Source organism: Oncorhynchus clarkii, chromosome 12 (assembly GCF_045791955.1).
Source record: "Oncorhynchus clarkii lewisi isolate Uvic-CL-2024 chromosome 12, UVic_Ocla_1.0, whole genome shotgun sequence".
NCBI classification, from domain to species: domain Eukaryota; kingdom Metazoa; phylum Chordata; class Actinopteri; order Salmoniformes; family Salmonidae; genus Oncorhynchus; species Oncorhynchus clarkii.
This window is the reverse complement of record NC_092158.1, coordinates 79,056,492-79,084,482: the sequence shown is the minus strand read 5'-3', so window position 1 is coordinate 79,084,482 and position 27,991 is coordinate 79,056,492. Positions and strand designations below refer to the sequence as shown.

At 45.4% G+C, this 27,991-nt stretch overlaps 1 protein-coding gene and 1 non-coding gene across 9 annotated transcripts; one reads left to right on the top strand and one right to left on the bottom strand.

Moving 5' to 3' along the window:
* Nucleotides 1–178: 178 nt before the first annotated feature.
* Nucleotides 179–23,997, bottom strand: LOC139421412 (nucleosome-remodeling factor subunit BPTF-like). Of its 8 annotated transcripts, none has more exons than XM_071172282.1 (30): nt 23,279–23,997; nt 20,758–21,580; nt 19,567–19,787; nt 16,812–16,985; nt 15,324–15,524; nt 14,925–15,073; nt 14,258–14,616; nt 13,973–14,104; nt 13,532–13,661; nt 13,268–13,403; nt 12,788–13,126; nt 10,663–12,544; nt 10,332–10,456; nt 10,086–10,214; nt 9,676–9,826; nt 9,358–9,481; nt 8,803–9,022; nt 8,073–8,243; nt 7,347–7,489; nt 7,036–7,165; nt 6,506–6,747; nt 6,156–6,402; nt 4,783–6,025; nt 4,352–4,577; nt 3,884–4,164; nt 3,589–3,777; nt 3,298–3,490; nt 2,986–3,070; nt 2,595–2,781; nt 179–1,054 (listed from the first exon to the last, which is right to left on the bottom strand). In XM_071172282.1, exons 1-30 carry the CDS (start codon nt 23,757–23,759, stop codon nt 1,018–1,020), a joined length of 9,150 nt encoding a protein of 3,049 aa, XP_071028383.1. In that variant the 5' UTR covers nt 23,760–23,997; the 3' UTR covers nt 179–1,017. The 8 variants fall into 8 exon arrangements, with proteins under 8 accessions (XP_071028383.1, XP_071028380.1, XP_071028384.1 ...); XM_071172279.1 differs by having other exon boundaries at nt 7,051–7,165; nt 23,279–23,974; XM_071172283.1 differs by having other exon boundaries at nt 9,442–9,481; nt 23,279–23,974.
* Nucleotides 23,998–26,400: 2,403 nt separating this feature from the next.
* On the top strand, nt 26,401–26,482 carry trnas-aga (transfer RNA serine (anticodon AGA)). Its single transcript has one exon. It is a non-coding gene; the product is annotated as a tRNA-Ser (tRNA).
* Nucleotides 26,483–27,991: the final 1,509 nt, after the last annotated feature.

Here is a 27,991-nt window from a genome sequence, read left to right as displayed (position 1 = left end):
GTCATTATGGCGTATTGTGTCGAGGGGGAAAAACTATTGAATCAATTTTAGAATACGGCTGTAATGTGGAAACATCAAGGGGGTCTGAATACTTTGAATGCACTGTAAATGCTGAAGGGAAAAAATATTTCCATAGCTAGAGCAATTTATTTCACAAAAACATATGCCAACACTTTCAGTAGTGGAAGAGAGCTCAGTCTTCTCCATTTATTATGTTTCATATACATCAATCTCTTCAGCTGTAATACAAAAACAAAAATTCAAAATCTGACAAGTTTTACAAACAGGGCAGGATACCTTCAAATACATGTTGTGTTTTTATCCTTAGCAGTGTCATTACTGCTGGGCAATTAATACCAAATACTTTATTCATTTCAGCATAGCTTGACTGAAAATCAAACTGTTAGTGTCCAGAAAGCTAGAAGGTCCAAAATCAAGCAAGTACTTCCCAATGAGATATCTTTCACACCACCTCTAATAAAGTGATTGAAAGGGGAGACACACACATAAGTGCACTGTGCAATCTGATACACTGAGTGCAACTCAGCTCAACATTTTTCAACGTTCAAACAGGCGTCAAATGTTTTTTTGTTTTGTTATGGGCATGGCCATGGAAGCGTAAGCTTTTCTTAATTTATTTAACTGGCTAGATGGGGTATCAAATAATCAAATAAAGAAGAAGGAACAAGGAAACGTGAGATCTCCAAAGAAAGTATTTTCTTCAAGGTAACCTTTTTCAGAAATGCCTTTATTCAAACCCTCCATTTTAACTCCTTGTCAAATGTCCATGTGGCAGAGGTGGGCAGGCAGCAGCTCCACCTGACAGTTCTGTGGGAGCAGCGCTGCTAGTCTTACAGGGAGAGTCTTCCGTTGGGGGCTGCGTAGTGGGGCCAGGAGGAGGGAGAGGAGTGGAGGTCACAAAGCACAGGAGCCAGGTCCCAACATGGATTAATTGTTCAGAATTTATCCCCATTCTCGCAGAGTGCATTTTTTTGTTGTTCAAATATGTGGTATATACTAAGAGGTCGAAGTCTGTAGTTTGTTGTTATGAGACCTATAGAATGTGGAAAAGGGGAACAGTTGAGAACCTTTAAAAATGTTTATGAATAGTTTAAACATACTGACATGAACAAAAAACAATACAGTGATACAAAAAAATGGATGCCATGGGGTCAGGAAGGAGATAGAGCAGCCATGTTGGTCTAATTCATTGGGAATGACTTAGTCAATGAAAATGGTGCTACACGTCTACATCCTGAGGTACCTTCATGCAGTAAGGCATGGGGTCCAATTTAGTTAAGCCGTGACATTTTATTTATTATTTTAAGTCTATATAAATTCCTCTGACCATAGGCTCTCTTTGTTTTAACCATAAATTAATCCTTAACTAAAGGATTAAAAACTATACAATATTTATCTTATTGTTTTAACCACAAAATTTAAAACATCCAAATAATAAATCAACCAGTAGTTAAGCTAAAATGGACCTACATACCTGTGCACCATATTAAAATCATGCCCATTCATTACAAATGCATGATATTTAAATCAGCTGAAAGAAGGCCATGAGGAAGAGAGGAACTTAATTTGATAAATATATAATAATAAAATATACAGCTTTACATATGTGGTCCCAAATGTTGTTTTTATATCTCCCTCTCCAAGAATAACTAACTATAAATAAACATTAAACATTTCTAAGTAAAAGCTTCCCTGACACTTATCTTGCTGATGATTGATACAATTTGAAATGGTAAAATTACCAAAATAATAGAGAAAAAGCATATCCCTTCAAAACGTGATTTGTAAGTGTCAACATGGCTGCCATTTTGTGATTGTCACAGGAAGGCATCTTTGGAATTTGGCTACTATACTTGCAAATTTACATTTAAGCATGGTTTGTTTCACTGATAGAACACTTTATATGTTTATTTCTTTAAATCTGACAATAATCACACAGAATTTCCACTGTTTATGAAACAGCAAGTTCCATGATTCACTACTAGAGACCCCAGCATCCAGCTCAGACTCCAGCTATAACGTCAGACTTATGACATCACAATCTGCAAGAAAGAGAGAATGAGTGGCATAAATCAAATGCATGCGGTACAGGTGAAAGAGACACAAATGCAAGGTGATGCATGACACAGAGATGGAGCAAACATTAATGAAGCTCTACTGAAAACTATTGCAGGGAGGATGTCTGAGCTGAAGTCAGCCCTGTAGGCTTTGGTAAGACTCTGCATCCCACAAACCACAGCCAGGTCTGTGGGGAAGACCACAGCCAAAGTCAGGCTACTACAACACAAATGGACATGCCCAGAGAGTGCATGAGGCTAACTAGCATGACACGGATGCATGGTTTAATGAAAAAGAAAAGATTAAAAAGGGTGTTCTTGGGAAATTCTCAAAAGCAGATTCAAAGTCACATGGAGTGTCATGAACATTATATGACTGAAAAGCCATTACCCATGCCCTAATGTCAGATGAGACCATGGAAGCAGAGGAGCATGACGGAGGGAGTCTTTTCTAACAGGAGAATTAATGACAGGGCCTCTGAAGAGCTTTGGGTGTCATGAGAGCTCTAAACTTACCTGCTAGCTTTGAAACCTTTGAGCTTCTGTACAAAGAATGACTCCAGAACTTCGGCACACTGAAAGAAGGGGGAGTCGTTGGGGTTGTAGTAGCGGCAGTTGTCAAAGACTTTGGTCATGTCCGCCACAAACTCAGTGAGTTTGTTGTAATAACGTTTCTGTAATCTGTCTTCCATTGTGGAGAGGTCTGGGGATGAAACATAGAGAAGGGTGACGAAAGGTAAATGTGTTGGTCAATTATTATATTTTCTAAACAATCAACATAAACACTAGCCAGTACACATTGTGTCTACTTTCCAACACATTCAAGGTTAATGTTTTTCTCCAAAACAGAAATAATAGCGACAGTCAATGACATTACAGTGATTTAGAGATCTGCCCTTGCCCTTACCCATCGGTTCCTTTATAACGCCATAATAATCAGGAGCATCGTTGGGATCTACTGGTTCAAGGAACGGCCACGCCATTTTGTGAGCCTGTTAACAGAACAATAGATGTTTCACTAGATTTACAACAGTGAGGTATACGGAAGTATGTTGAGAATGTAGTGCCCCAGACCAGAACACTGGTCCTGCAATGCAACGTTGTTTCATTTAGTCATTTCATTTATTCAAGACAGGGTACATGATGTGACTCCCAACTCTGGCCATATCAAATGCATTATCAGTAGAGACACTGAAGAGGAGACCACAGGCTTTCATACCTGTAAGGAGCGCAGGATTCTTCTTAAACCCTCGTAGTCCTTGTCGGTTAACGGTGTGAGGACCGTCATGGCGTCCTCCGTGGATTGACACTGCGGGCACACGTACTCGTCTATGTGGGTGGCCTCACTCTGCAGAATGCCTACACAGCGCCCGTGGTACCAGTTCTGGCAACGGTCGCAGCCAATGTAAAACCTGGGAGAAAAGACATGGGAAGTACAGGTCAGGGATATTTGGACCTATAACATTCAGTTCACCCAAGCTATAACCTTATTAGTATTGTGTTATCATACTGTGTTTCATCATATGGCGTCCGGCAGATGCAGTACAGCTCCTCCGTGGTGCCCTCTGAGTCCTGTGAGTCCTGGCCCTGCTTGCAGCCATTACAGACGTAGTCGTCCATCTTCTTGGCCTCCTTCTCCGTGATGCCCACACACGCACCGTGGAACCAGTTGGAGCACAGGTCGCACCCAATGTAGAACCTGAAACCATGTGGACTTAAGTTCAACGTCTTTGACATACATGCTACAGTTCAGTTACATGTTCAGTGTTTCAATGGGAACCCGATATGGTGCATCCGTATCTTACTTGGCCTCGTCATAGGGCGTTTTACAGACACAGTACAGCTTGACTTCCTTCTTGTGATCCTTTGAGGTAGTGGATATCATCTTCTTCTTCTTGGGCTTGGCGGAGGACGAGTCCCTCTCGTCGTCCCTCTTGCGTTTGTGGGCGGAGGAGAGCGAGGCCATGGTGGGGGAGAGGGATAAGACCACCTGGGCTGCGGCTGCAGCAGCGGCTGCCTGAGAGGCTGCAGCTTGGGCCTTCTCCTTCTCCTTCCTCAGCCTGCTGATGTCCCTCCTCAGCTCCTCCTGAGAGGACATAGAGGAAAGGAAGGGGAGCGAGAGAGAGAGAGAGAGAGAGAATGGTTGACAGTTGGTATCACAATGTAAGGAATTCCTGGGCAGTGGCCGCAACACATCCAATATCACACTTCTACACCCTACTGGAGCACTACAATACAGTGGCCTATGATGCAGAGGTGGCTTTGGCACTGACCTGAACCTCCAGCTGCAGCTCCTTGTCCAGTAGAGCCCTCTTCTTCAGGATCTCAGCCTTGAGCTGCTCTTTGTGCTTGAAGAGCAGAGCCGAGAGCTTGGTGGCATTCTGCTTGCTGCGTTTCTGCTCCACAGACTCCTCCTTCTTCCTCTTCTTAGCCGCCTGCTTCTCGTCCTTGTCGATCTTGTCCAGGATGAACTTCATAACCTGGTTGCAGACGATTATTCTGCTCAGCAGGGGTTAGAGGAAGGGAGGGCTTGTCAGACTCATCATGGAATCAGACAAAATACAACTAACACAAAATAGTTGGCGATTGTTGGTAGGATTAAGCATAGGAAGGTTTTGGAACTGACAAATAGATAAAAAATGTACTGTAATTCATATTAATGCTGTTATGTAAGGGTCATGTCTGTGAATAATGACAGCCATACCTCTGGTTCTCCTCCCGCTCTGCTGGAGTCATGGTCTTCCTCTGTTTCAGATTTTCTATCACTGCATTCTGCTTCATCACCACCTGTTTCTGGATGATGTCGCTGGGACTGGAGGCCTGCAGGCTCTGCTCCCTTTTGGCCTCCTGCTGCTTCTTCTTCTGCTGCTGCTCTCTGAGCTGCTGGATCCTCTGCAGGTGGTCCTGCACACTGGCTGTCTGGATGGTCACCACGTTCTGGATCTGGTGGGCCTGCACCTGGCCTCCTGCCTGCTGGATCTGGATAGGCAGCTGCAGCTTGATCTGCTGGGGCAACGCCCCACCCTGCTGGGCCTGGAGCTGGGCCGCCACATGGGTCTGGATGGTGCCCAGCACCTGGACCTGCTGCTGCAGCCCCGGCACTGTGATCAGCTGGTGTTGGTGGTGGAGCTGCAGCTGCTGCTGGGGCCTGATCTGAGCCGTAACCTGGGGTTGGAGTTGAGCATGGGCCTGGATGGGCCTCACTGTGGCCTGGGTGATAGAGGGGGAGACCGAGATAGTCTTCATATGGACCTGTTGTGGAGAGGTTGGGATCTGGGCTATCTGCTGGATGGGTAATGCAGTGCGGGACTGGAGGGGGATGTGGACTTGAGTCTGAGGGGGTTGAGTCTGATGTGTGGACACTGGAGGGGGGGCAGGAGCGAGGGCAGGGGGCTGGACAGGAGTGATAGGCTGTTGAGGAGGCTGGACTGGAGCGATAGCCTGTTGAGGGGGCTGGGCTGGAGCGATAGCCTGTTGAGGGGGCTGGACTGGAGCGATAGCCTGTTGAGGGGGCTGGACTGGAGCGATAGCCTGTTGAGGGGGCTGGACTGGAGCGATAGCCTGTTGAGGGGGCTGGACAGGAGCGATAGCCTGCTGAGGGGGCTGGACAGGAGCGATAGCCTGCTGAGGGGGCTGGACAGGAGCGATAGCCTGCTGAGGGGGCTGGACAGGAGCCTGCTGAGGGGGCTGGACAGGAGCCTGTTGAGGGGGCTGGACAGGAGCCTGTTGAGGGGGCTGGACAGGAGCCTGTTGAGGGGGCTGGACAGGAGCCTGTTGAGGGGGCTGGACAGGAGCCTGTTGAGGGGGCTGGACAGGAGCCTGTTGAGGGGGCTGGACAGGAGCCTGTTGAGGGGGCTGGACAGGAGCGATAGCCTGTTGAGGGGGCTGGACTGGTGGTGCCGGTGCTTGAGAGGTGGCGGGAGTCTGAACCGGAGGCTGAGATAGCGCTGCATGGAGGAGAGAGAGGAGACAGCAGCACAGTATTAACACATCTACACAAACTAGAGACCAACATTCTAATTCACAACTCTGCAAAGCCTTGTGTACGATGCTTGTTGAAGTGGCCTGGCCTCATACCTGGCACCGAGGGTGTTGTTGTGGGGGCTGTGACGGGGGTGACAGCAGCACTGGCCGTGGTTGCGGGGGTGGGGGCTGATGCCCCTGGGGTGAAGAGGAAGCGCTGCACCTGGCCGTTGGGCATGGCAGCCTGCATGAGCTGCTGCCCAGGCCCTGGGATGACTGTCACCCCCTGAGGGATGACCTGCAGTTGGCCTGTGGTCTGTCCCTGTCCCTGGATTACTACTGTGAGACCCTGGTTCCCTCCCTGGAACACACAGTCAGACATAAAAACACACAGAGGATACATCCAACAGGAGTGTGAGAGTATGTGTGAAAGTAGGTGTAAAAGAGAGTAGGTGGCTCCTCACCTGTGCCCCCTGCGTTAGCTGGGTGAGCTGGGCCAGGGTGAGTTTGACCTGGCCCTGCTGTGGTCGGCTGCCTTGGGGGGTGGATGGTGATGGGGACTGCCCGGTGGCAGGGGTGACAGGACGGGGGGACGGGGCGGCACCCAGCATCCTCTGGCCTGCACTGGTCTGCAGAGGGCTGGCACTGGAAACTGCTGTGGAGACAGGTTGGCCCCGGATGATCTGAGTCACCACCTGCTGCTGGCCTAGAGGACAGACAGTGAGGCAGACAAACGGACACACAAGTAGCCTTAAATAAGAAAAGTGCATGGGACAGTCCCAAAACAAATCAGGTGACTTATCATGAATGAATTGACTGGAGGTCATACATAAAGTTAACATCGGAGGACTACCAATACAGTTTCCATCCGAATAAAATGAATACGTATAAACATATCAACACAAAGCAATGTTGCTGACTGTCTAATGTGCATGCTGAGGAGTGAGCAGAGCCATGCAGCCACGGGTAGGGAGGCGGCAGAGGAGAGACCTACTGGCTGGTAGAATACCTTGTTGCATCATCAAGGGGGTTCTGATGATGGTTTTGCCCATGGTGGTGCCCTGCTGCAGGGGCGATCGGATCACCGTCATGCCCGGACGGATCTGGGCTTCGGTGGAAATGACCTGGGCCAAAGAAACAAAACACAAATAAATGATACAGTACACACGATTACGCTAATTTCACTACACTCCAATTAAGATTATAACTCAAAGAAAGAGCAGGGGAGAGCATAAGAGGGAAAAAGAAAGCAATAATATGTGAGAGAGAGAGAGGGATAGATCTGTTTGCATGTCTATTCTCTACCGGCTGAGTGGTGGTTAGGGTGGAGGTGTTGGGTCTGATGTTGATGGTGGCGTTGCGGTTCTGGAATGAGGAGTAGGTCCGCTGGTTGCCTGGGGTACTGGATGGAATAATGCCCAGGACATTCTGCTGGACTTGCACCATACCTGTGACGGAGAGGGACTGTGTTAAGCAATATGAATTCACCACAAGTAGATCAACAGTAGGGTGTTGAACCTCAATAATGAGATTTACAACAAATCAAATGCCCTTGTTAAACGCTCATGGAACTAGGAATTCAGTTTGCCAAAGAAATACAGTCATCAGTGGGAGAAATGTCACCTGCCCCTCTTGCAGATGACCTGGAAAGACTGTATGGATCAAGCAGAACAGGTCCTTTGTGTTGAGACTGTCTGGGACGCAGCCAAGATACTGTAAGGAAGCTTCCATTGGATCAATAATCTGACAGACAGGACAGCCATTACTGTGTCTATTACTGAGCGAGACAGACAGGGCATCCCAGGGGTCCTCCTTCCTGGAATGTTCTGGTATAAATCAGTGGCATTTTCTACGTATTAGGGCAGCCAGCACACTCAAACCAAAAGCAACACCTCAAAGCCCCTCAAAGGTTCCACTGGGGTGAGATGGTTCATGGTTTGGCTGAGTGGGGGTAGGCCTGCTGAGTGGGGGTAGGCCTTGTCAATGCGGTCATGCCGGCTAAAACCATACAGACGGCAAGGTTATCCATACCTCCTTGTGTGGTTGGCATGTTGACCGTAACAATCTTGCTGTTGGCCGGGATGGGTAGCTTGGCGGTGATGACCTGGCCAGCCATGGTCACCGGGCTGGCAGAGATCTGGAACGTTTGTCCAGAGGTGGTGACCATGCTGTTGGCCACGGTGGCCCGTGAGCAAGTGGAGGCTGCAAGACACACCCCACCTGCAGTCACACACCGTGTGCAAGTGCAACCACAACAGCCAGGGTGTATAGCAGTGGTGTCCACTAAGGGGTCCTTTCCCCCCAGCTTTGATTAAAAAAAAGCCATTACATAATGCTTTTTGGACTGATTAACTGATTATGAGCCTGAAACTTTTTTCTAGGAGTCAAAAGTGATTCTAAATGTTTTTAGAATTCCCTTTCCCAGCCCCACACTTGACTGGGTTTCAGATACAGGAAGTGGACACCACTGGCCATTAAGGGGATTCAACATACCGTAAATATCTATCAAAATAGGTCAAATTAAAAAATTGAATCCAAACCCTAAGATTATCTGTTGTAACAATTTGACATCCACAAGTGAACCTCAATGGCCACCATTAAAAAGCGAATGGGGAATGAAAACGCCTTCTGACCAAAAACATGGAAATATGAAAAATTATATTTCAACACTGCTACCAAGAATCACTATCAACTTAAAACACACCCCCACAGTAGCCACCGCCATGATTTTGTATGAGCAGCTAGTCGTCGCCAAACTCACCTGGACTACCCTGGCCCTGCTTGACCCAGGAAGCAAACGACTGATGGAAGTTCTTGTTCTGCTGGAATGTGACAGGTGTCCCCAGCTTAGTGGCCAGGACCAGTTTAGTCCCCGGGGTAACCTGGCTGGTCAGGGATGCCGGAGTGCCAGAGGCTGAGGTTGTAGGGGTGCTGGTGGGGGTGGAGGTGGTGGCACCAGGCTTCTGTTGCTCCAACCGTTTCTACAACGCAAAGGTTCAGATGCTAAATCTAAGCTAAACCACATAGAAACACCAAACTCATTGTAAAGTGGAGACCGGAGTAAAAGAGTGAGTACAGAGTGAACATGTCTCATCTGAATAATACATAGCATAACTTCCAATTCACATTTGTAATTGCACATGGTTAAAAAGGACAATTATTCAGATCAAAACCAAACCAAACAGAGGCCCTTGAAATGTCCCAGCTCCCAGTGTTTAGTGTTTGTGCCCCCCCAGGTTTGGGCTGAGGGGGGGTGGATTGTAGGGAGGCTAGGTGTCACCATAGTGCAAGGTGGAAACTTGTCTGATCTTCCCACCTGCTGAGCAGCCAATCTCTGGTGCTTTAGCTGAGCCTCCAATTGGGCCTTGGCCTCCTCTGCTGTCTTCAGCGTTCTACTAACCTTAGCCTGGTCTGCAGCCTGGGCCTTCTCCCTCTCTACCCTGGGACCACAAGAGGACAAGCCAGTTAGTCATACTACATCCAATAACAACAAGACAACACAACAGACCTGGGCAGGGTTACAACAAGACATCTTGAGGGAAGTAAAGGTTCAAAGGTCACATAATATCAAGCACTACAGCAGCTTATTCTCTCCAGCCCCAGCAACAAGGCTAAGGACAGTCCACCTGCTCACCTTTCTGAAAAGGCTCTGATCTCCCAGATCTCCAGCTCCTCCTCGGCCACCCACGTCTCTAAGATGATGGGTCCAGTCTGCTTGGCCGGCTCAGGCTTCTTTGGTCTCAGAGCGCTGGAGCGCAGGCCTTTCCTCTGGGGAGTGGGAGTTTCTACCCAGGAGGACAGAAAAATGATGAGGTAAAGGGGAAAACGACATCTGTCAATTAATGTCACTCTTTCTATTGTGGGATAAACAACTTACTTAAACTCCATATTTTCACTTACATTGCAAAGGATTTGCCTACTCAGGTACTTGAGAGAGAACACTAGAAGAGGTGAGGAACAAGCTGAGCAAAGATTCATGAGACCACTATAGGATTGTGACAGCGTGATCCTAAGAGAATTTGGGATGCAGTTTCATCCTTTTACCTTTGGGAGCTTCGGTAACGCCAATTGGGCAGATGATCTTCCTGATGCAGTATTCAGACCGGATGCCGTGCGGCCCCACATCTCGCCGCTTTATGATCTCTGTTGTGGTGATCGCCGTCTCCGAGGATTCTGGGGAAAGCAGAAAGGAAATATGTTTGTTTGAAATGGTAACTCATCTTCAAATTGAGAGACAGGAAGGATGAGGGCAGAGAGAGGGAGAGGAGGGTAGGATTGCTGTGCACTCACCTGTGCGGGTGGTTCCTACAGCAGGGGAGGGCTTGACAGCCATGTCATCCCACCTCAGGCAGGCCCAGAGCAGCCGCAGCATCAGACTGACCCCCGCCAGAGACTTCACAGTCTGGAGACGGTATCTGCATAGGAGACCCAAGTCAGTGAGTGTTATCAAAACAACCTTTAACCAAACAGCTATATGGACAAATGTACATGGTTCCATGTTCTCAATGGTTTTAGCCAAAGCATTGTTGTCTTTCTTTGTTTTCATTTCAGTGCACGGCATATGAGGTGGTCCACTGCGTGAATGGCAGCCTAATGGCTAAGGGTCAACTACGTGACTAACCTCCACGTGATGCCAAAGGTGGGTCTGGGGGAGGGATAAGGCCAGATGTCCAGAGCTGGCTTGGCGTTGTAGTTGAAGATAGGTACCTCTCTGATGCCCCCTCTCCTCGCCAGCTTCTTCAGGTCATCATTAGGCAGTACAAAGATGCTTTTCTTGCTACTCTTGGTGACAAACTTGCGGTAAGAGGGGAGGGCCGTGCCAGAGCGGGTCTTCTTGGAGCGGGAGAACTTTAGCAGCCGGACACGGTCTCTGGTGGAGTACTCCTTACTGACCGTCATGGAGGTGACTGAAGAGCCCGAGGGGCCAGATTTGGCATCTGTCAACATTGCAGTGACAACAGTCTTGGTCTCCTCGGAGACAGTGGCCCCGAGGGTCGGGGAGCTGACCCTGGTGACGGTGGTCTTGGTCATGGTGGTGAGGGTGGATACAGCACTGCTCTCTGCAGCAGGCGTCACTGCAGGCTTAGTGCTGCTGGAGACCTCGGCTATCTGCACCGTGCGAGACTCTGTTGACATGGTGGTAGTAGTGGTTGTGGTGACTTGGGTGATGGTCTTCAGCACCCCAGTACTGCTACTGCTGTTCACTGTGGTGTTGTTACTCAAGCTGGACTCCTCTGCAGTGGGGATAGGAAACGGGGTGATCTTATTGGATGCCGTCTGCCCAATCTCCATTGGCTCAGAGTTGGTGCTGTTGCTTACCGTGGGAACACCAGTGGGCGGCCCTAACAGTGACGACGTGACGGAGTCTGCCACCCTGTCGCCATTATTCTCCAGTCTGGCAACCTTCTGAGGTGGCAGATAGTCAGGCTCGGACACCACAACCCTTCTCTCTATGTCCGCCGAGGCTGGGCTGGTGGCTAACACAGTGTTGTTGACCTTTAACCCGTCCTGAGAGAGAGTACCGTTCATAATGGATTTTACAGGCTCCTTTACTGGCAGTGTTTTGATCTCACCCTCTAACGTCTGGAGCATGACCTTGGTGTCCATGACCTTGGCCAGGTTTAAGTGCATCTTTGAGTCTACAGGAGCCTTGGTGTCAACAGCGTCTTTCCCATTCACCTGCACTAAATGTGGTTTGCTTTCTATCTCCCTCTGTCCATTACCTTGCTCTGTCTCCTCATAACCATGCTTCCTACCGTTTTCTCCTGCTATCGTCACTTCTGCTCTGGGAGGTTTGGCCGCACCTAAAGCCGGTTCTAGAGATGTCAAATTGACTTTGTTGTTGAGGTCTATGCTTTTCTGGGAGCCTCCATTCAGCTCTGTTTGAGATAACGCATCCCCACCATTTCCCTGAACGCTGCTCTCATGGTTGGCCAACCCTGTGGTGTTGAGGTTGGGGCCTGTGGCTCCTGCTGCCTGGGGTTTACAGGTGGAGCCTAATCTGACGTCCAGATTATCTGTCTCTCCTGAAGGCTGGGATTTCACTGGCTGCTCCTGGTCAAAGTCAAGCCTTTTAACAATTGTGTCTTTAACTACTGAGTCTGCTTGTCCCTCAGCTTTCAGACTTGTGCACGGTGTCACTGCTAACTTGTCTGCTGTAGAAGCCTTGATGGTGGTGGGAGTCCCTGTGTTAACTTTCTCCTTGGAGACTGTGTGTTTGGCCAGGGCTGACTGCTGTTTGAGGCGCTCTAGCCTCTGCTTCTCCTCCAGGGTGAACTGTTTCACTCTGCGCTCCAGCAGCCCGTCGAGCTTGGACGTCTTCACCTTCTTCTTGTAGGCCGTACGGAGCTGGAAGCCCTCGCTGACGTTCACCACATCCCAGTTGAAGGGGCGGACAGGTGGCTTGGCCTCAGAGTCCTCCTGCTTAGGTTCTTCTTCCTCCCCGGGCTCCTCCTTCACAGCAGGGTCAGTCAGTGACGAGGGGCATTTGCTGTCCACTCTACCTAAAAGCGAGAGAGAGAACTCCATGAATGATATTAGCCAAAAAATGTGAGACCTGAAAGACAGCTGCTAAGTACCAGATTAATATACCTGAAAGACAGCTGCTAAGTACCAGATTAATATAGAACACAGCCAATCATAGCAAGAATGGGGAAAATACCAAATGTCATCTAATAAAAATGTCTTATTCAGATAAACAGCAGGGGACCCTCTCTGTTTATTGATGAAAACTAATATCATTGTACCTTTTTCCTCACTGAGACAGGTGTCTGGTGGACTGGGGTCAACATCCATCTTGTCCTCAGTCTTCTCCTCCACCTGATCAGCTTTCTTCTCCTCCACCTGATCAGCTTTCTTCTCCTCCACGTCTGTGATATTTTTATCTTCCTTCTCTTTCAGAGTCTGCCCCTCTCCTGGTGAAGTGCTCCCAGATGGCTCCATGGTGGAGGTTTCCTCCTGGTCTTTTTCTTCAGTAATTGGAGTAGACTCTCCTTTTGCCTGGGTTTCTGAGCTCGTTGGTGCTTTGGGCAAACATTTTCGTTTGTTCGGGCAGGATGTTGCATTTTCTTTGCCAGTTTTAGCTGCTGTAGAGAGATTAAAATGAAAACACATGAAGCACCTAATTTATACTGAGGCATGCTGGAGCCAAATTTTCAGCTTGAGTGCCCTTGATCATCATCAGTGAGATAAGACAGAGATAAGTGTTTCCTCTGTACACGTATTACCTTCGAGTGCTTTGCGGTAGTTGACGTTGGTGTTCCCTGGTAGCCTGGGAACAAAGCGATGGACGTGAGTCTTACTGACCCAGCTCCAGCCCCCGTACCCAGTTACTCTGTACTCCTCCCCCTTCTGCTTCCACACCTTACACACAGAGAGAAAGAACCAGTTAGATAAAAGACCACACAATCGAAGGGATGATTATGTTGTCAGACATCATGCAGTCATAAAAGCCCAAACAGGACTTGAGAGGAAAGTGAACCCAGATTTACCTGGTGTTTGATGGGGATGGTGTACTTCACCCAGGTGGCCTGCTGCATAGTCTCCTCATCCTCCAGTTTTTTCTCTCTCTTTTTCCCCTTCTCTTTCTCCTCCCGCTCCATGGAGGTCATGCGATGGAGCCTGAAGGGAGGGGAGGTGAAAAAAAATACATCAAAACAGCAAGGTGACTCTGGCTTGTTTAGTCAGGGCTCCATTATCTTCAACAATGAACCTCCTCTCACTCATGGGAAAAGCGTCAGCTTCTCTGCATACACTGCCCACACCACTACAGACCTCTGCACTGAAGAGAGGTGAACAGAATGCTTCATAATCAGCAGAGCAGTGAAGCAATATAATTAATTCAGTTTAGCATGGTACACTTGTACACTAGACCGCAGAGAGCAGGATGAGCAATGAATTAAGTCCTTTGATTCACAACCAATGTCTCTTACCTGGTGTGTCCAAGCGCATCTTTCCAGACAGGCAGCATGACCACTGGTTTGATGGCACACTCCATGATGGCCAGCGCCAAGGCAAACTCCCGAGCCTTACTGCACATCTGCACCGCTTTAATCCAGTTTGTCCTGGAAAATCCCAAACCCACAACCTCACTATACAGCAAAACATGATTTCACACATGACCTTATCAGTCAATAATATTCCATTTCTCCATTGTGTGAAACAGTTCTGAACCCCACTTTCCTATGTCAGAGTAAGTAGTCTGTTCTGGAGCGTACCTGTGCGAGGCCCAGTTTGGGTGCAGGAAGGGGGCGGGGACATTGGTCTCCAGCTGGATGATGGTGAGACGCAGGGTGGAGATGGTCAGCACCTTGGATCCGTGGATGGAGCCGTTCCACTTGAAATCCCCGGCGGGGGTTAGGCTGAACTTATGGGAGAGGTGGCGGCGCTTGTCGTGGTCCTCACGATGCTGGTGCTTGTTGAGGCCCAGTGTGTTGGTGCTGAACTGGTTGTGGTAGACTCGGAACTTGCCCTCCTGGCCCAGCTTGAAGAAGTTGTTCAGGTTGCCCTTCACCGTCAAGTCTTTCCTCACAGTACCCAGAAGAGCCACTTCACTCTCAGAGCTGGCAGGAGATGTCTAATGGAGAGACACACGGGGATATATATACTGAGCTGAATAGAGACACAGCTAAGAAGAGAGACATCGTATCCATAGGGATTTGGCAATTGGGAGACTACCGGTAGTTCAATGAATTGTGTAACATTGTGTAATAAAGTGAGTCGATGTGGAACAGAGGACTGGATTTCAGTCTAGATGATTGAAAATATAACAGGACATTCCATTTGATCCTGCTAAGGCTGCTTTCTCCTAATGTGAGAGACTAGGCTGTGGGTGAAATTCCACAGAGACGACAGAAGGTTAACAGTGTCTGGTTGGTGCCTCACCTCCTTGCTGTCCCTGGGTGTAGGGCTGCCATCTCCCTGGGTCTTTTGCTGGCTCAGCTTACTCTCCGGGTTACGCAGACGAGTCACTATGCGATTGTTAGTCCATCCAGACGCTGACCCCTCACCATTCCCAATCTCCTTGCCTTCACCTGCAAGCAACAAAACACATCATTAAGATCAGTGATGATGAATTAAAAGAGAGAAGTCAATCATGAATAAAGGATTCATGATTAATTGGGCCAAAAACCAGCACAGCGGAGGCAATGTTCAATGATACAAATAGTATCTCTAATGTCACTTGGTAGTCAAGGCCCTTGAAAGTTGAATGAGTCAGGGCATGCATCAGTAACAGAGTGCCTCCAGGGGCCTGAGTGTCTGGATGGTACGGCAACGTCGTACCCGTGTCGTCCTGGCTGGTGATGGAGGACTGAGAGGACCTGTCAGCGAGGTTTGGCTCTTCAGGCCTCCTGAGGACCCCAGGCGCTGAGACGTGGCTGCTGTTGCTGTTCTCGTCTCCAGGGTGTGGTGGTGGGGGAGTAGGCTGGCACTGGGCAGAGGGGTCCTCCTCTCCATGGGACTCTGAGTCTACAGGCTTATCATCTGGGGAGGAGGAGAGGATTGAACAGTGAAAAGCTGAGCAGCACAAACCCCTTAGGCTCCCATTGAGTGAAAACATGCGTCAACACCAGCACCAGGCACTAACTGTCTACACTGATAAAGTATTGCAAATGATGACGGCAATGCAGAGCAAACACGGATTAACTACTTAAAAAGTAAAACCTGTAATCCACAACAATTGTAAAAAACAGAATGCTTTTGGCTTGATGCCTTCCCTGCCTCACCTTAATGATAATGCACAATTAGCATAACACCAGGGAAATGCTAAATCAGTGAGTCTGGCAAAGACTTTGCACTTCAGCAGTCCAGGCTGACAGATGAGGCTAAAAAACACAGTGCAACACAACACAAGCAGTGCAGGGGATGCTGCTGCCGAAGCGCCATTATCTGAGAACAAGTTCACAGTGTGTGGACCAGACAATGCACCGCATCAGGATCCGGATAACACAATGAATGCATTGAGAAAATAGAACATGTAAGCAATGAACAAGGTGACTAGAATAACAACTGGCTACACTTACAGCCTCCTGAGCACTGTTCAGCCTTGCATGCTGAACACTACACAAGACAATGGAACACAAAATGGATGGCAAGAGCACAAGATCCCGCAAAAAGGCACAATGCATCTGTTGAAGGAAGAAAATAACCAGGCAGATCTCGATCATATGAAGATGGATGAAAGACAAATTCTTGGAAAAGAAAACCACAGAAATAAAGGGATACAATAATGGGCTATTTAAACGTTACATAAGCAGATGTGAAAAGCAGAGTGCTTTAAGGAGTAAGAAAATAATTAAGACAAAATATGTTTATTCCTGATTTATCTCAGTAAGTCAGCAACAGCGGTCAGTTTAATGAGTGATACTGAGGTGAGCAGTACTGTGGCAGAGTAGAGCCCCCTCTGTTACACTCATTACTCTGGACTGGGTGACTAATTGAAGGCTGCCAAACAGAGTCCACTCACTCTGTTAGTAATCCATGTATTGAATTAGTAGACAGTAGATAGAGAAAGGCATACTGTGTAACCGTGTTGCAGCCATTCAAGACACTCTCATTCTCAAAGGAAGCTATGACTTAGCTTTAATGGTCCAAGAGCACTCTTTAGTAGACTTTCTACCAAACACAGCCAATAATCAAATCCACAAATGGTCACATTGAGGAGCAGCCAACCAGCATGAAGATCATCATCTAGCCAAGAAGCAGCAGCAGCAAAAAGCTCCAAAGCATAGGCAATACACAACTCACATAGAAGAGCAATTCCAGTCTTACCTTGTGAGCTTGCCTCCTCTTTAGACTCGGAGTCTTGGAGCTCTCTGTGGTCTGGTAGTTGAGAGCAGTGTGTGGGGGTCTCTTCCTCTATCTTGGTGGTGTCTGTAGTGGCCTTCTCTGCCTGCTCCGCTGCTCGCCGTTCCTGCCTGCCCTGCACACGCTCCAGGATCTCATCTACACAAATAACAACACAGCTGATAAGCAAATGGCCAACACCCACACACCATGCTAGGTCTGTTTGACCGGAGACTACGTTTCAGCTTTATGTGTAAATCAGTAGGTCTACATGTTGTTTATCATATTATTATGTAAATCAGTAGGTCTACATGTTGTTTATCATATTATTATGTAAATCATTAGGTCTACATGTTGTTTATTATATTATTATGTAAATCAGTAAGTCTACATGCTGTTTACCACATTATTATGTAAATCAGTAGGTCACATGTTGTTTACCATATTATGTAAATCAGTAGGTCTACATGTTGTTTATCATATTATTATGTAAATCAGTAGGTCTACATGTTGTTTTTCATATTATTATGTAAATCAGTAGGTCTACATGTTGTTTACTCCATTATTATGTAAATCAGTAGGTCTACATGTTGTTTACCACATTATTATGTAAATCAGTAGGTCTACATGTTGTTTACCACATTATTATGTAAATCAGTAGGTCTACATGTTGTTTACCACATGATTATGTAAATCAGCAGGTCTACATGTTGTAGACTCATCGCGCTCTAGCAACTCCTTGTGGCGGGCCGGGCGCCTGCAGGCTGACCTCGGTGGTCAGGTGAACAGTGTTACCTCCGACACATTGGTGCGGCTGGCTTCCGGGTTAAGCGGCCGGGTGTTAAGAAGCGCGGTTTGATGAGACATGTTTCGGAGAACACATAACTCAACCTTTGCCCCCCAAGCTTGTTGGGGGAGTTGCAGCGATGAGACAAGATCGAAATTGGGGAGAAAAAAGGGGTAAAATACAACAACAAAAATACAAGGAGATGTGTCAAGTAGCTAATTCCCAACCAGAGAAGCTATGCTAGACAATAAGAATAATAGCCTGTTGAAATGATGCCTTTCTATTACAGGATGGCATTACATATATAATGGAGTCAAACCATAATTGCTTTCCAAAACTGCTCTCCTACACATTTTGAAACAATATAATACCAGCTGGTAAAATTGCAATTGGATAGTAACAGGCCCTATGTATAATGCTTGTAACAGTGTCAAGATCATCCTGTCACTAGGTTAACCCCTTCCATCCTAGTTCTCATAGAAGCAGTCACTCACCTTCAGAGAAAAACCACACAAACATATCAATCTTGCAGATTGCTAATACACCTTCTAGCACTACTTGAAATTGTGTGAAGAATGAGTGGAAATTGATTGTGACCGGTAATAATAACCAAGTCACAACACGTACGATCACCAGCACAGTTAAATACCAATATAGTTAGCCATTGGCAGCTAAAACCAAGAACAACTCATTAGAACCCATGTCAGTGAGTCACTCCTGATTTGCTGTCTCTACTATTGTTCCCTGAAACGCAACAGTGGGTCAACACTCCGGAGATGACGTTAATGAAATTGCTGTCTGAGCACTAAAAGCAAGAGAGTGGTGGATCAATAATGTGTTCTATGATGATATGGTATAAAATCTCTCCCCATAAAAGGCAGACAGAGAGATTCCAATCTTAATTCAGGGATATAGATCTAACAAAAAAGATGTGGACAGCCAGCAGAAAGCATTATGCCTGTGAAAGTATCCTGGGTCACAGGAGAAGACGAAAAATGAAATCAGTCTCCATTCCCCACCTGCCAACGGTTCATAACTGAGGTTTTCACTCTGTCACCACAGAGGGAGGATGAAGCAGTGGGCTTCTGAAGAGGATAAAATACCAGCAAGGCCAGTTCATCACTACAGATGGTACAGGTGGAACGAGACAGGAGAGAAAAGACTCTGCGTTGACTTTAAAGAAAATCCACCTTGTCTTTGGAATATCTGTCAAAGAAAGTCCTCATTGTCTAACAATTGAGGAGACTGATGCCAAAACAGTACAACTAGAACCAAGCAAGCTTACCATATAAAGCTTGGTTTGTGTAAACTATGAGATCTAGTGGTCAGGAAATGCAGAAACAAAGGAAGACTCTACAACAAACAAGTAGGAGTAGAGTAGCCACACAGAGAAACAGACACTGGTTTAAAACCAACTTTCTCCCTTCGATGGAAATAAGAAAACCGCTGTTTGCATGATAAGTAAAAAGGCTGAGAAAGAAAGGGGAATAGCAACATCTACAATGTTTGATGCTTATTAAAATGTCACATACACTGGACAGGCGCAGTGAAATGTGTTGTTTTACAGGGTCAGCCATAGTAGTACAGCACCCCTGGAGCAAATGAGGGTTAAGTGCCTTGCTCAAGAGCACAGACAGATTTTTCACCTTATCGTCTCAGGTATTTGAACCAGCAACCGTTTGGTTACTGACGCTCTAACCGCTAGGCTACCTGCGGCCCTCTGACAGTTCTAATAGATCAACCATCCTACTCATACTTCAGCACGAGGGAGAATGTACTCCTCACCAGAGATGTATTGGAATGTAATCTCACAGGAGCTACACAACATGTAGCCTAGGGGTCGTCATTGACATTTCTATATCGAAAATGCATAGAAGCCATGGACCAGCTAAAAATGCTTCAGTGTGACAGACAGTGATTCAGAGCATCCAGCAGGTGGCTGTCTATCCTTACCGTTGGCTGCCGTGAGGAAGGCCTTGTTGTTGCCGCGGGCCTTGTTGGTGAGGTCCTCAGTGATGTCCATGTGAGTGTGCACCTCCTCTCTCATCTCCTCGAGGACGGCACACAGGTCGTTTTCCCAGTACTCCTTGTCTAGACACTCTATCAGCTCTCCCAGCTGGACCTTTGTGCTGTAGTACCAGATCTTCTTCTTATCATGCTCCCCGTCTTCCTCACTGGAATAACAGGTCAACAACCATTATTAGAGTTGTGACAAATAAGATGGAATATAATTGGCAATCAGTTTGTTTATAAAACAGGTTCAAGGACCTTAATGAATAGATCATGAGATGGCATCATTGTATGGCCTATAATGCTGCATGAGGCATCGTTAACCCGCGAGAGAAAGATATCTTAACTTCAAAGGAAAATCAACACTGAATGCAAATGGACAATAAGCTTAAATTCCATTCGAGCGCATGTTGTTTTTCAGCGCCCTTACTCCTTTTTGTTTGCCTCTTGCAAGAGAGACCAATTACAAGCAATTGCGAAGATATGTTCAAATGGAGGAGGCAACATGATGAAGAAGTGGATACTCCAGCAGCAGTTCAGTAAACTCTCAGGGGGGCTATGGCATCACAGCACAGGAGTTTCACCTTAACTAAGGACACAATTAACAAATCACTGCACCCTCGCCGGCTGATGTCTCAAACCGCCACTAATGATCCCTCCCACAGCTTGTCAGATAGATCCCACTCTTCAGATTGAGTCATCGTTGAAATCAGCTACATTTTTCATACGCAGTAAATGTTTAATCCAGGCTGCTTCTACATGAATATGGGTGATTACCAACAACATCCAGCTACTAAAATTCAAGTTAAAAAATATATGTTCCAAGTTGAAATCAGCCCTCTCAGGCAATCTGTGTGTACATAGTGTTCAGCAACAAAATGTGTATTATTCTATCCACAAGACATGACTGATGTTATACCAAGCAATTCAGCACTGGAAAAAACAACTAAGTAATTCTGAGGGCAATCGATTAACTTGTTTTCAAGAACCTCAAGGACATACATCCACTCTCTGATTACATCACAAAATACAATGTATCACTCAGGTGAGATCACCCAGTATGGTATTGAGATGGTGCATAATATTGATGAAGTCACAACAAGGGAAGTGGGGTGGGGGCCAGTAATTACTTACACAATTATCCTTCGGTTTAGGAACCAGTATTGCCTCCGGTGGCGGTCGTAGCCGATGGGCTCCTGGCGGATGTAGGGTTTGCTCTTCTGCACCTCTGTCACACAGTCTGTGACCCCGGGCACCTTGTGTGCCACGCAGATCTCACACTGCCATTCGTCCTCCGGCACCTCTACCAGCGGCGGCTTCACACACTCCAGGTGGTAGACGGCAGAGCAGGTCTCACAGCACAACAGGTCCCCCAACCTGTGGCACACCCTGCAGTGGTCATCATACTGCACCACCCCCTCTGACATCAACTCCTCACGGGCAATATTGGTGGTGAGGAACTGATCCACCAAGAACTGCAGCACCTTGATCTTACTGTCCAGAGGGCCATAGGGGTAGTCCTCCACCTCCTGGTAGGGCAGGACATGGTGGTACTCCTGGTCGCTCTCGCAGTAGGCACGGACCACCTCGGGCCACGTCATACCATCAATGAAGTAGAGGGTGGAGTTGACGCTGTCCTTGAGGTCAGCAGGACCGAATGTGGTGTTGGAGGTGTCCTCCTCACGCAGGATGGCCTTCAGTAGGGCTGTGTGGGTCTCTGCCATCAGCGTGCACTGCTCCTGGCCTACCAGTGCAGCACAGAAGTCCTCAAAGCGGAAGGGAGAGAGCCGCAGAACCGTGCTGAAGTTGCGCAGGACCTCGTAGATGGAGGACACGTTGAGCAGTTCCTCGCTGGGCACCATGAGGTCCTCAGAGGTTCTGGGCAGCTCCAGAGGAGGGATCTCCTTTTCCTCAAAGATGGGCGAGCGAGGGCAGTGCACCCGCGTCCTCTTCCGCCCTGCCAGACAGAGAGAGAGCAGTGAATGCCATAATCCATGTGATTTAAAGACTAAAACTGAAATTAAATTCTGTAAATCATACATAAAACCCAGACAAAGCAGAATTAAATTGTCTCAAGGGCTTAAATCATACATTAATGAAAATTCAAAGAAACAAGTTGAAGACAGAATTTACACAAGCGAACAAATGTTAGCCATGGTCATGTAAAAGGAGAGTTTGCAAGTGTCTCTGAAATCTACTGCCACAGAAATATGTTTGATTCTTTATATTGGTGTCAGGTCTGCTTTAAAACAAATCAAGTCTTGGACTTGGCGAAACACTACACCAACTCAAAGTTGGCAAGGGTATTAAACCCAGGAACCAAGAAAATTGAGAGGGGTTATATTATTGCAATTGAGAAAGTCAAGAACAACAATTTAACATAATGGACATTCCCTTTAATGTAACCCAACCCAATCTAACCCAACACTGTGATAATGTTTTGCAACAGCAACATAACCATTACTTTTCTGCTATTCTACAGATATGTTTTGTATCTTTCTTACATTGTTTGTCAGTATCTTTCAAATTATACTTTCCACAAATAATAATGAACTTTAATATAATCTAAATAGTTACTTATTTTGATTGTGTAAGAAAATCTGCATCAAAAGTGTGTTGAAACAAAAATAACTTTTGCATTTAATTTCCAAAGTTTATAACATATTATGGATATTAAATAGTACAGATATTAATAATCCCATTATGTATTTTGGGGAATGTAAAACATTATTGTGCTGCATGACTGAAACTTCTTCCTCACATAGTTACAACTGATGAAATTGAGAGCGCTTATTTTCAAAACAATGGGCCACATGGTACCCTGTCCTGTCATTAGCGCGAGCTGATGTGGATTACTAGCAAGCTAGCTGGGTCCTCCAGGACAAGAGCACAAGCCCATGACATTGCTAACTAGCTAGCTTGAAGAACTCATCTGCTTCTCAGCTGTGAAAATAAACCTATGCTGGATATAAGAAGCTAATGATAAGTAAGAGTGTGTTAAAGAAAACCCCCAAGTTAATTAAGTCTCATTAATTTATAGACACATTTGACAAAGTATTTAACTAGCTAGACATGCTAAGTAGCTATTCCCCTGCAAGGAAATGATGCATCGTCAAGGGTTGTTTTATAATTCGAAACACTCCAGTTATTAGTGTAAGTTACCTACTCTGGAATGTTAATATAAGGCTGTTCGTCATTTTAATTGTTTTCTAAATGATAAATCTGCATTCACAGCTGTTTAGCAGGTTCAGGCATTCGCTTGTTAGCCTAGCTTGCTAACGTTAGATAAGGTATGTTATTACTACCTAACTCTTGCAATAGCCAAGTCAGATCCAAAACTAGCAAACACAATTATAATAACATCTTGCACAATACTGTTAGTTAACGATGTTTCGGAATTCAAACATGTGCAATTCGGCTCTCGTGCACTGCCTAGATCGCTAAATGCAAAGCTTTCATTCCATCATCAACAATTTTGAACTCAAACTAGGCCTGTTTTTATACACAGTCAGTGCATTCTCCATTTTGAACAATACAGCTTCCTGCACTATAAGAACTAATGCCAATGAAAATACGCCCAGACAAATTATAATTAGTTACAATGTCATTGTTTTCTAACATTCTCTAAGCAGCTTGAGCAATATTGCGGTTTTACCCGGAGTGCTGCCATGAGTGCTCTGACTCCGAAAGCTGCTTTCAGTACAGTAGCTGGCATCATCATCATCCTCCTCCAGTATTTCCTCAAGCGGGTCTGACTCCTCGTTGAGGGCCTCTTCTTCCTCGTCTGTTATCGTCTCTTCCTCTATCAACTCGTCCTCCTCAGATCTCAAACTCACAGCATCATCATCTTCATCACTTTCATGATCATCATAAACCACTGATCTAGCGATTGACCGTCTGCCCCTAGTACCTCTGCCACCACAACCTCTGCCTCTTCCCCTACCGCGAGATGATCCCACTTTCCTCCTGCCCCTAGACGAAGAGTTATTTCCCCTCTTGGGACTCTCAAAATCGACCTCGGCACTACCTCTCCCCTTTGCCCTCAACTCCCTCCTGGGTCTCAAGCCACGCTCCGGCTCGGATGAAGGCTCCTGCATCCGCAGGGTTTTGGGCGGCCTGCCTCTTTTCCCCCTCATTATATATAAAAGCTATTATTTTCAATTTCAATTTCTGCGTTTATTTAGCCTTCACAGAAACAATAAAAACGGGTACCGCCAGAAAGCTTGATTTGCGTAGATTCCAAAGAAGTAGTCCCGTAAAGCCCCGGTCTCGGTTTACGTGAGAAAGCTCAAAACGAATGGCTGGCGTCCCGCTTCTGATCGGTCGCAGCCGCCATTTTTCTTCCTCTCCGACTACTGAAAACAGACCGAAGGCCCAGTGCTGATGTCACGTGGTGACTGTTCTTCCAGTACAGTAGACCTGAACAGGCAAAGGGATTTGTATATACATTCAGTCATTGCACTCTGAACTGAAGTTTGCAATTATTGCCGAATTGCAAAAAATAAAAAGACTGAAATGATGTTTTGTCAAGTAGGCTACAAAAGTGTATTATGAATATCTATTAATGGGAAAAGGATATGATACCTAACTTGTTTCTATCTTGATTTTCATTTTTTTAAACTAACATTTGTTGCTATTTTCTAAATTTTCTCAAGTTATAATGTTAAATTATTATTTTGCCAATTTAAGCATACCCCTTCATGATTTTACTCCTAGAGTCATAGAGGTGAAGTAATTTTTTTAAAAGTATTCTGCCAAGGGTATGCATTGGATGAATACAAAAGATCTGATAATGCGTTTTTTTATGTTTAATTTGAAAGGGGAGATGATCAATCTTATCTTCCACCACAATTACTGCAATCACATCATCAGAAGAGGTTATAATCTGTATCGGTGCGTGCTATACGGGATCATTGGGACGTAACCAAACACCTTTGACGTTGGTTAGGGATAAGTAAGGGCTATGGTTAAGGTTAGGGTAATTCATCTTTTGTGATTAAGGTTAGGGTTTAGGGTAGGAATGTCCCGAAGATCCCGGATAGCACTGACCAATCTGTATATCTCATACTGTATTTCACAAGATGGCTTGTTGGTGTTGCAATGTACCCAATCATAGACTTATCTCCATCATAACATGACTATGTGTGATAACCTTATCGTAGTAACCAATGATGTACAGTACCAGTCAGCAGTTTGGACACACCTACTCATTCAAGGGCTTTTCTTTATTTTACTATTTTCTACATTGTAGAATAATAATGAAGACATCAAAACTATGAAATAACACATATGGAATCATGTTGTAAGCAAAAAATGTTTAAACAAATCAGCCACCTCGATGACAGCTTTGCACACACTTGGCATTCTCTCAACCAGCTTCATGAGGTAGTCACCTGGAATGCATTTCAATTAACAGGTGTGCCTTGTTAAAAGTTAATTTATGGAATTTCTTTCCTTCTTAATGTGTTTGAGCCAATCAGTTGTGTTGTGACAAGGTATACAGAAGATAGCCCTATTTGATAAAAGACCAAGTCCAAATAAACAAAGAGAAATGACAGTCCATCATTACTTGAAGACATGAAGCTCAGTCAATGTGGAAAATGTCAAGAACTTTGAAAGTTTCTTCAAATGCAGTCGCTAAAACCATCAAGTGCTATGATGAAACTGTCTCTCATGAGGACCGCAACAGGAAAGGAAGACCCAGAGTTACCTCTGCTGCAGAGGATACGTTCATTAGAGTTACCTGCCTCAGAAATTGCAGCCCAAATAAATGCTTCACAGAGTTCAAGTAACAGACACATCTCAACATCAACTGTTCAGAGGAGACTACGTGAATCAGCCCTTCATTGTCAAATTGTTGCAAAGAAACCACTACTAAAGGACACCAACAATAATAAGAAACTTGCTTGGACCAAGAAACACAAGCATTGGACATGATGGTGTGGGGGTGCTTTGCTGGTGACACTGTCTGTGATTTATTTTGCATTCAAGGCACACTTAACCAGAATGTCTACCACAGTATTCTGCAGCGATACGCCATCCCATCTGGTTTGCGGTTAGTGGGACTATCATTTGTTTTTCAACAGGACAATAACCCAAAACACACCTCCAGGCTGTGTAAGGGCTATTTGACCAAAAATGAGAGTGATGGAGTGCTGCATCAGATGACCTGGCCTCCACAATAACCCGACCTCAACCCAATTGAGATGGTTTGGGATGAGTTGGACTGCAGGGAAAAGCAGCCAACAAGTGCTCAGCATATGTGGAAACTTCAAGACTGTTGGAAAAGCATTCCTCATGAAGTTGGTTGAGAGAACGCCAAGATTGTGCAAAGCTGTCATCAAGGAGGCAAAGGGTGGCTACTTTGAAGAATCTCAAATAAGAAATATATTTAGATTTGTTTAACACATTTTTTGGTTATTACATGTTTACATATGTGTTATTTCATAGTTTTGATGTGTTCACACTTGAATTAGTAGGTGTGTCCACTTTTGACTGGTACTGTATATATCAATATAGCTCATACCACCATGTATATACATCATTAATCGTAAAGTTACTGTCTGTATGTGTTACAATGTCTCCAAAAGTGGACATTTCCTCATCGTCACGTTACAGCTGATGTTAAAATAGTCGCCTTAACCACGACAACATCATACAGTTTTGTTAAAAAAAATACAATCAAGTAAATTCCAAATGATGAAGCGGAAACGTTCGACAAGAACTTGTTACATGTTATGATGTAGATTACACACATTCTGATGAATTTATTATCAGGTTGTCGTGGCCGAGTGGTTAAGGCGATGGACTAGAAATCCATTGGGATCTTCCCGCGCAGGTTCGAATCCTGCCGACAACGGTCAAAGTTTTTGTGGGTTTTTGCGAAAAGCCATTATCGTCCAGTCTTGTGGTCTGGTCATAATTGAGTACAAATGCAGTTCGTTCATACAGGAAAATGCAGCATTTACTAATTCATCTCGAATGATTCTCGCAACGGACATGTAAGGACGCAAAAACGACACCCCATTATCGTGGTGATGCACTTTTACAAAATTTATTTTAACGTTATTTTTTAAAAGAGTCTTTGAAAACATTGATATATGCATACTTTTATATCTAATAAATTGAAAACGGGTAAAATATTAACATTATTATAGCGCCTTGCAGTGATCGAACCGAATGGTGGCATGAGGAAAACGAATTAATTTCAGATGATGATAGTTGCCAGGAGGTGGCGTTAATGCATTATGTATACCAGAATAAACATTTCTGTCAGCAGGCAGGGATTGCAGTCATACAAGGATGATTATCTTTACCACAGACCTTTTAGTTGCGTCTGTGTTTAATTTAATGTAGTGGGTACAACAGATTCGTTTTCACATTGGAAACTATGTGTACCTATTAAAGGCATTGTAGAACAAACATGTTTTGGCATGCTTGATCTGACAGTCTGGATTGTATTGAGACATTTTGACAGTGTCATGGTGGTAGTGTAAAAGTACACCATTGAGATATCTCAGTCTGATAAGTAACGGGGTGACTGGAGTACAAAGAATCCAATGCTTGCATTTCACAGACTATTTGCATGAGGTTCAGTAAGCGGGTGAACATCAGTGGTGTCTTTATTCCTATTTGAATATGATGACAGCATAAAGAATAGCAGTGGGAAGATCTGGAAAGTTTTGCATTCGAATAGTACCTTCCAATAGTGGATCATGAACTAGTGTGGCTCAGGGTGAGTGACAGGATGCCTGGAAGTTCAGTGTTATTTCACTGTGTGTGTCAATGTTTCTAGATGTCTGAAGGAGAATACAAATATGTATTTCTCTGCACACACTCCCACACCTCCGAATGGATAAACTGACGCGCGCATACACACACCAAGCAGCGATAAACTGTACGTTGCATCTTAGCAAACAAACAATTAATAATGTATGTAAACACTTAATCATGCAATAACACGCAGTGAATTGCATCAACATCTATAAAAAATCATGTTTCCATGTTTTCAAAGCCAGCAAGTCCCTTAGTGGAAAATTTGACAGACAATTGATAATTTAATGGATCCTCAAATTGTGGGAGATAGGGACCCTGGGAGATTGTCTTACACATTTTTGGAGAAGACAGGTTTTGGTAAATGCTCGTGAAGTTCCCTGGCTATCTGGGACAACGTCATCAAATATAACTGTTATACACTGCTCAAAAAAATAAAGGGAACACTAAAAATAACACATCCTAGATCTGAATTAATGAAATATTCTTATTAAATACTTTTTTCTTTACATAGTTGAATGTGCTGACAACAAAATCACACAAAAACTATCAATGGAAATCAAATTTATCAACCCATGGAGGTCTGGATTTGGAG

Coding starts and splice junctions, on each gene's coding strand:
- LOC139421412 (XM_071172282.1), bottom strand. CDS start 23,759: ATGAGGGGGAAAAGAGGCAGGCCGCCCAAAACCCTGCGGATGCAGGAG. Junction 15,525..16,811: donor AGAGGAGGCAAGCTCACAAG/GTAAGACTGGAA, acceptor CCTCCTCCCCAG/ATGATAAGCCTGTAGACTCA. Junction 9,827..10,085: donor CGTTACCGAAGCTCCCAAAG/GTAAAAGGATGA, acceptor CCTCCTGGGTAG/AAACTCCCACTCCCCAGAGG.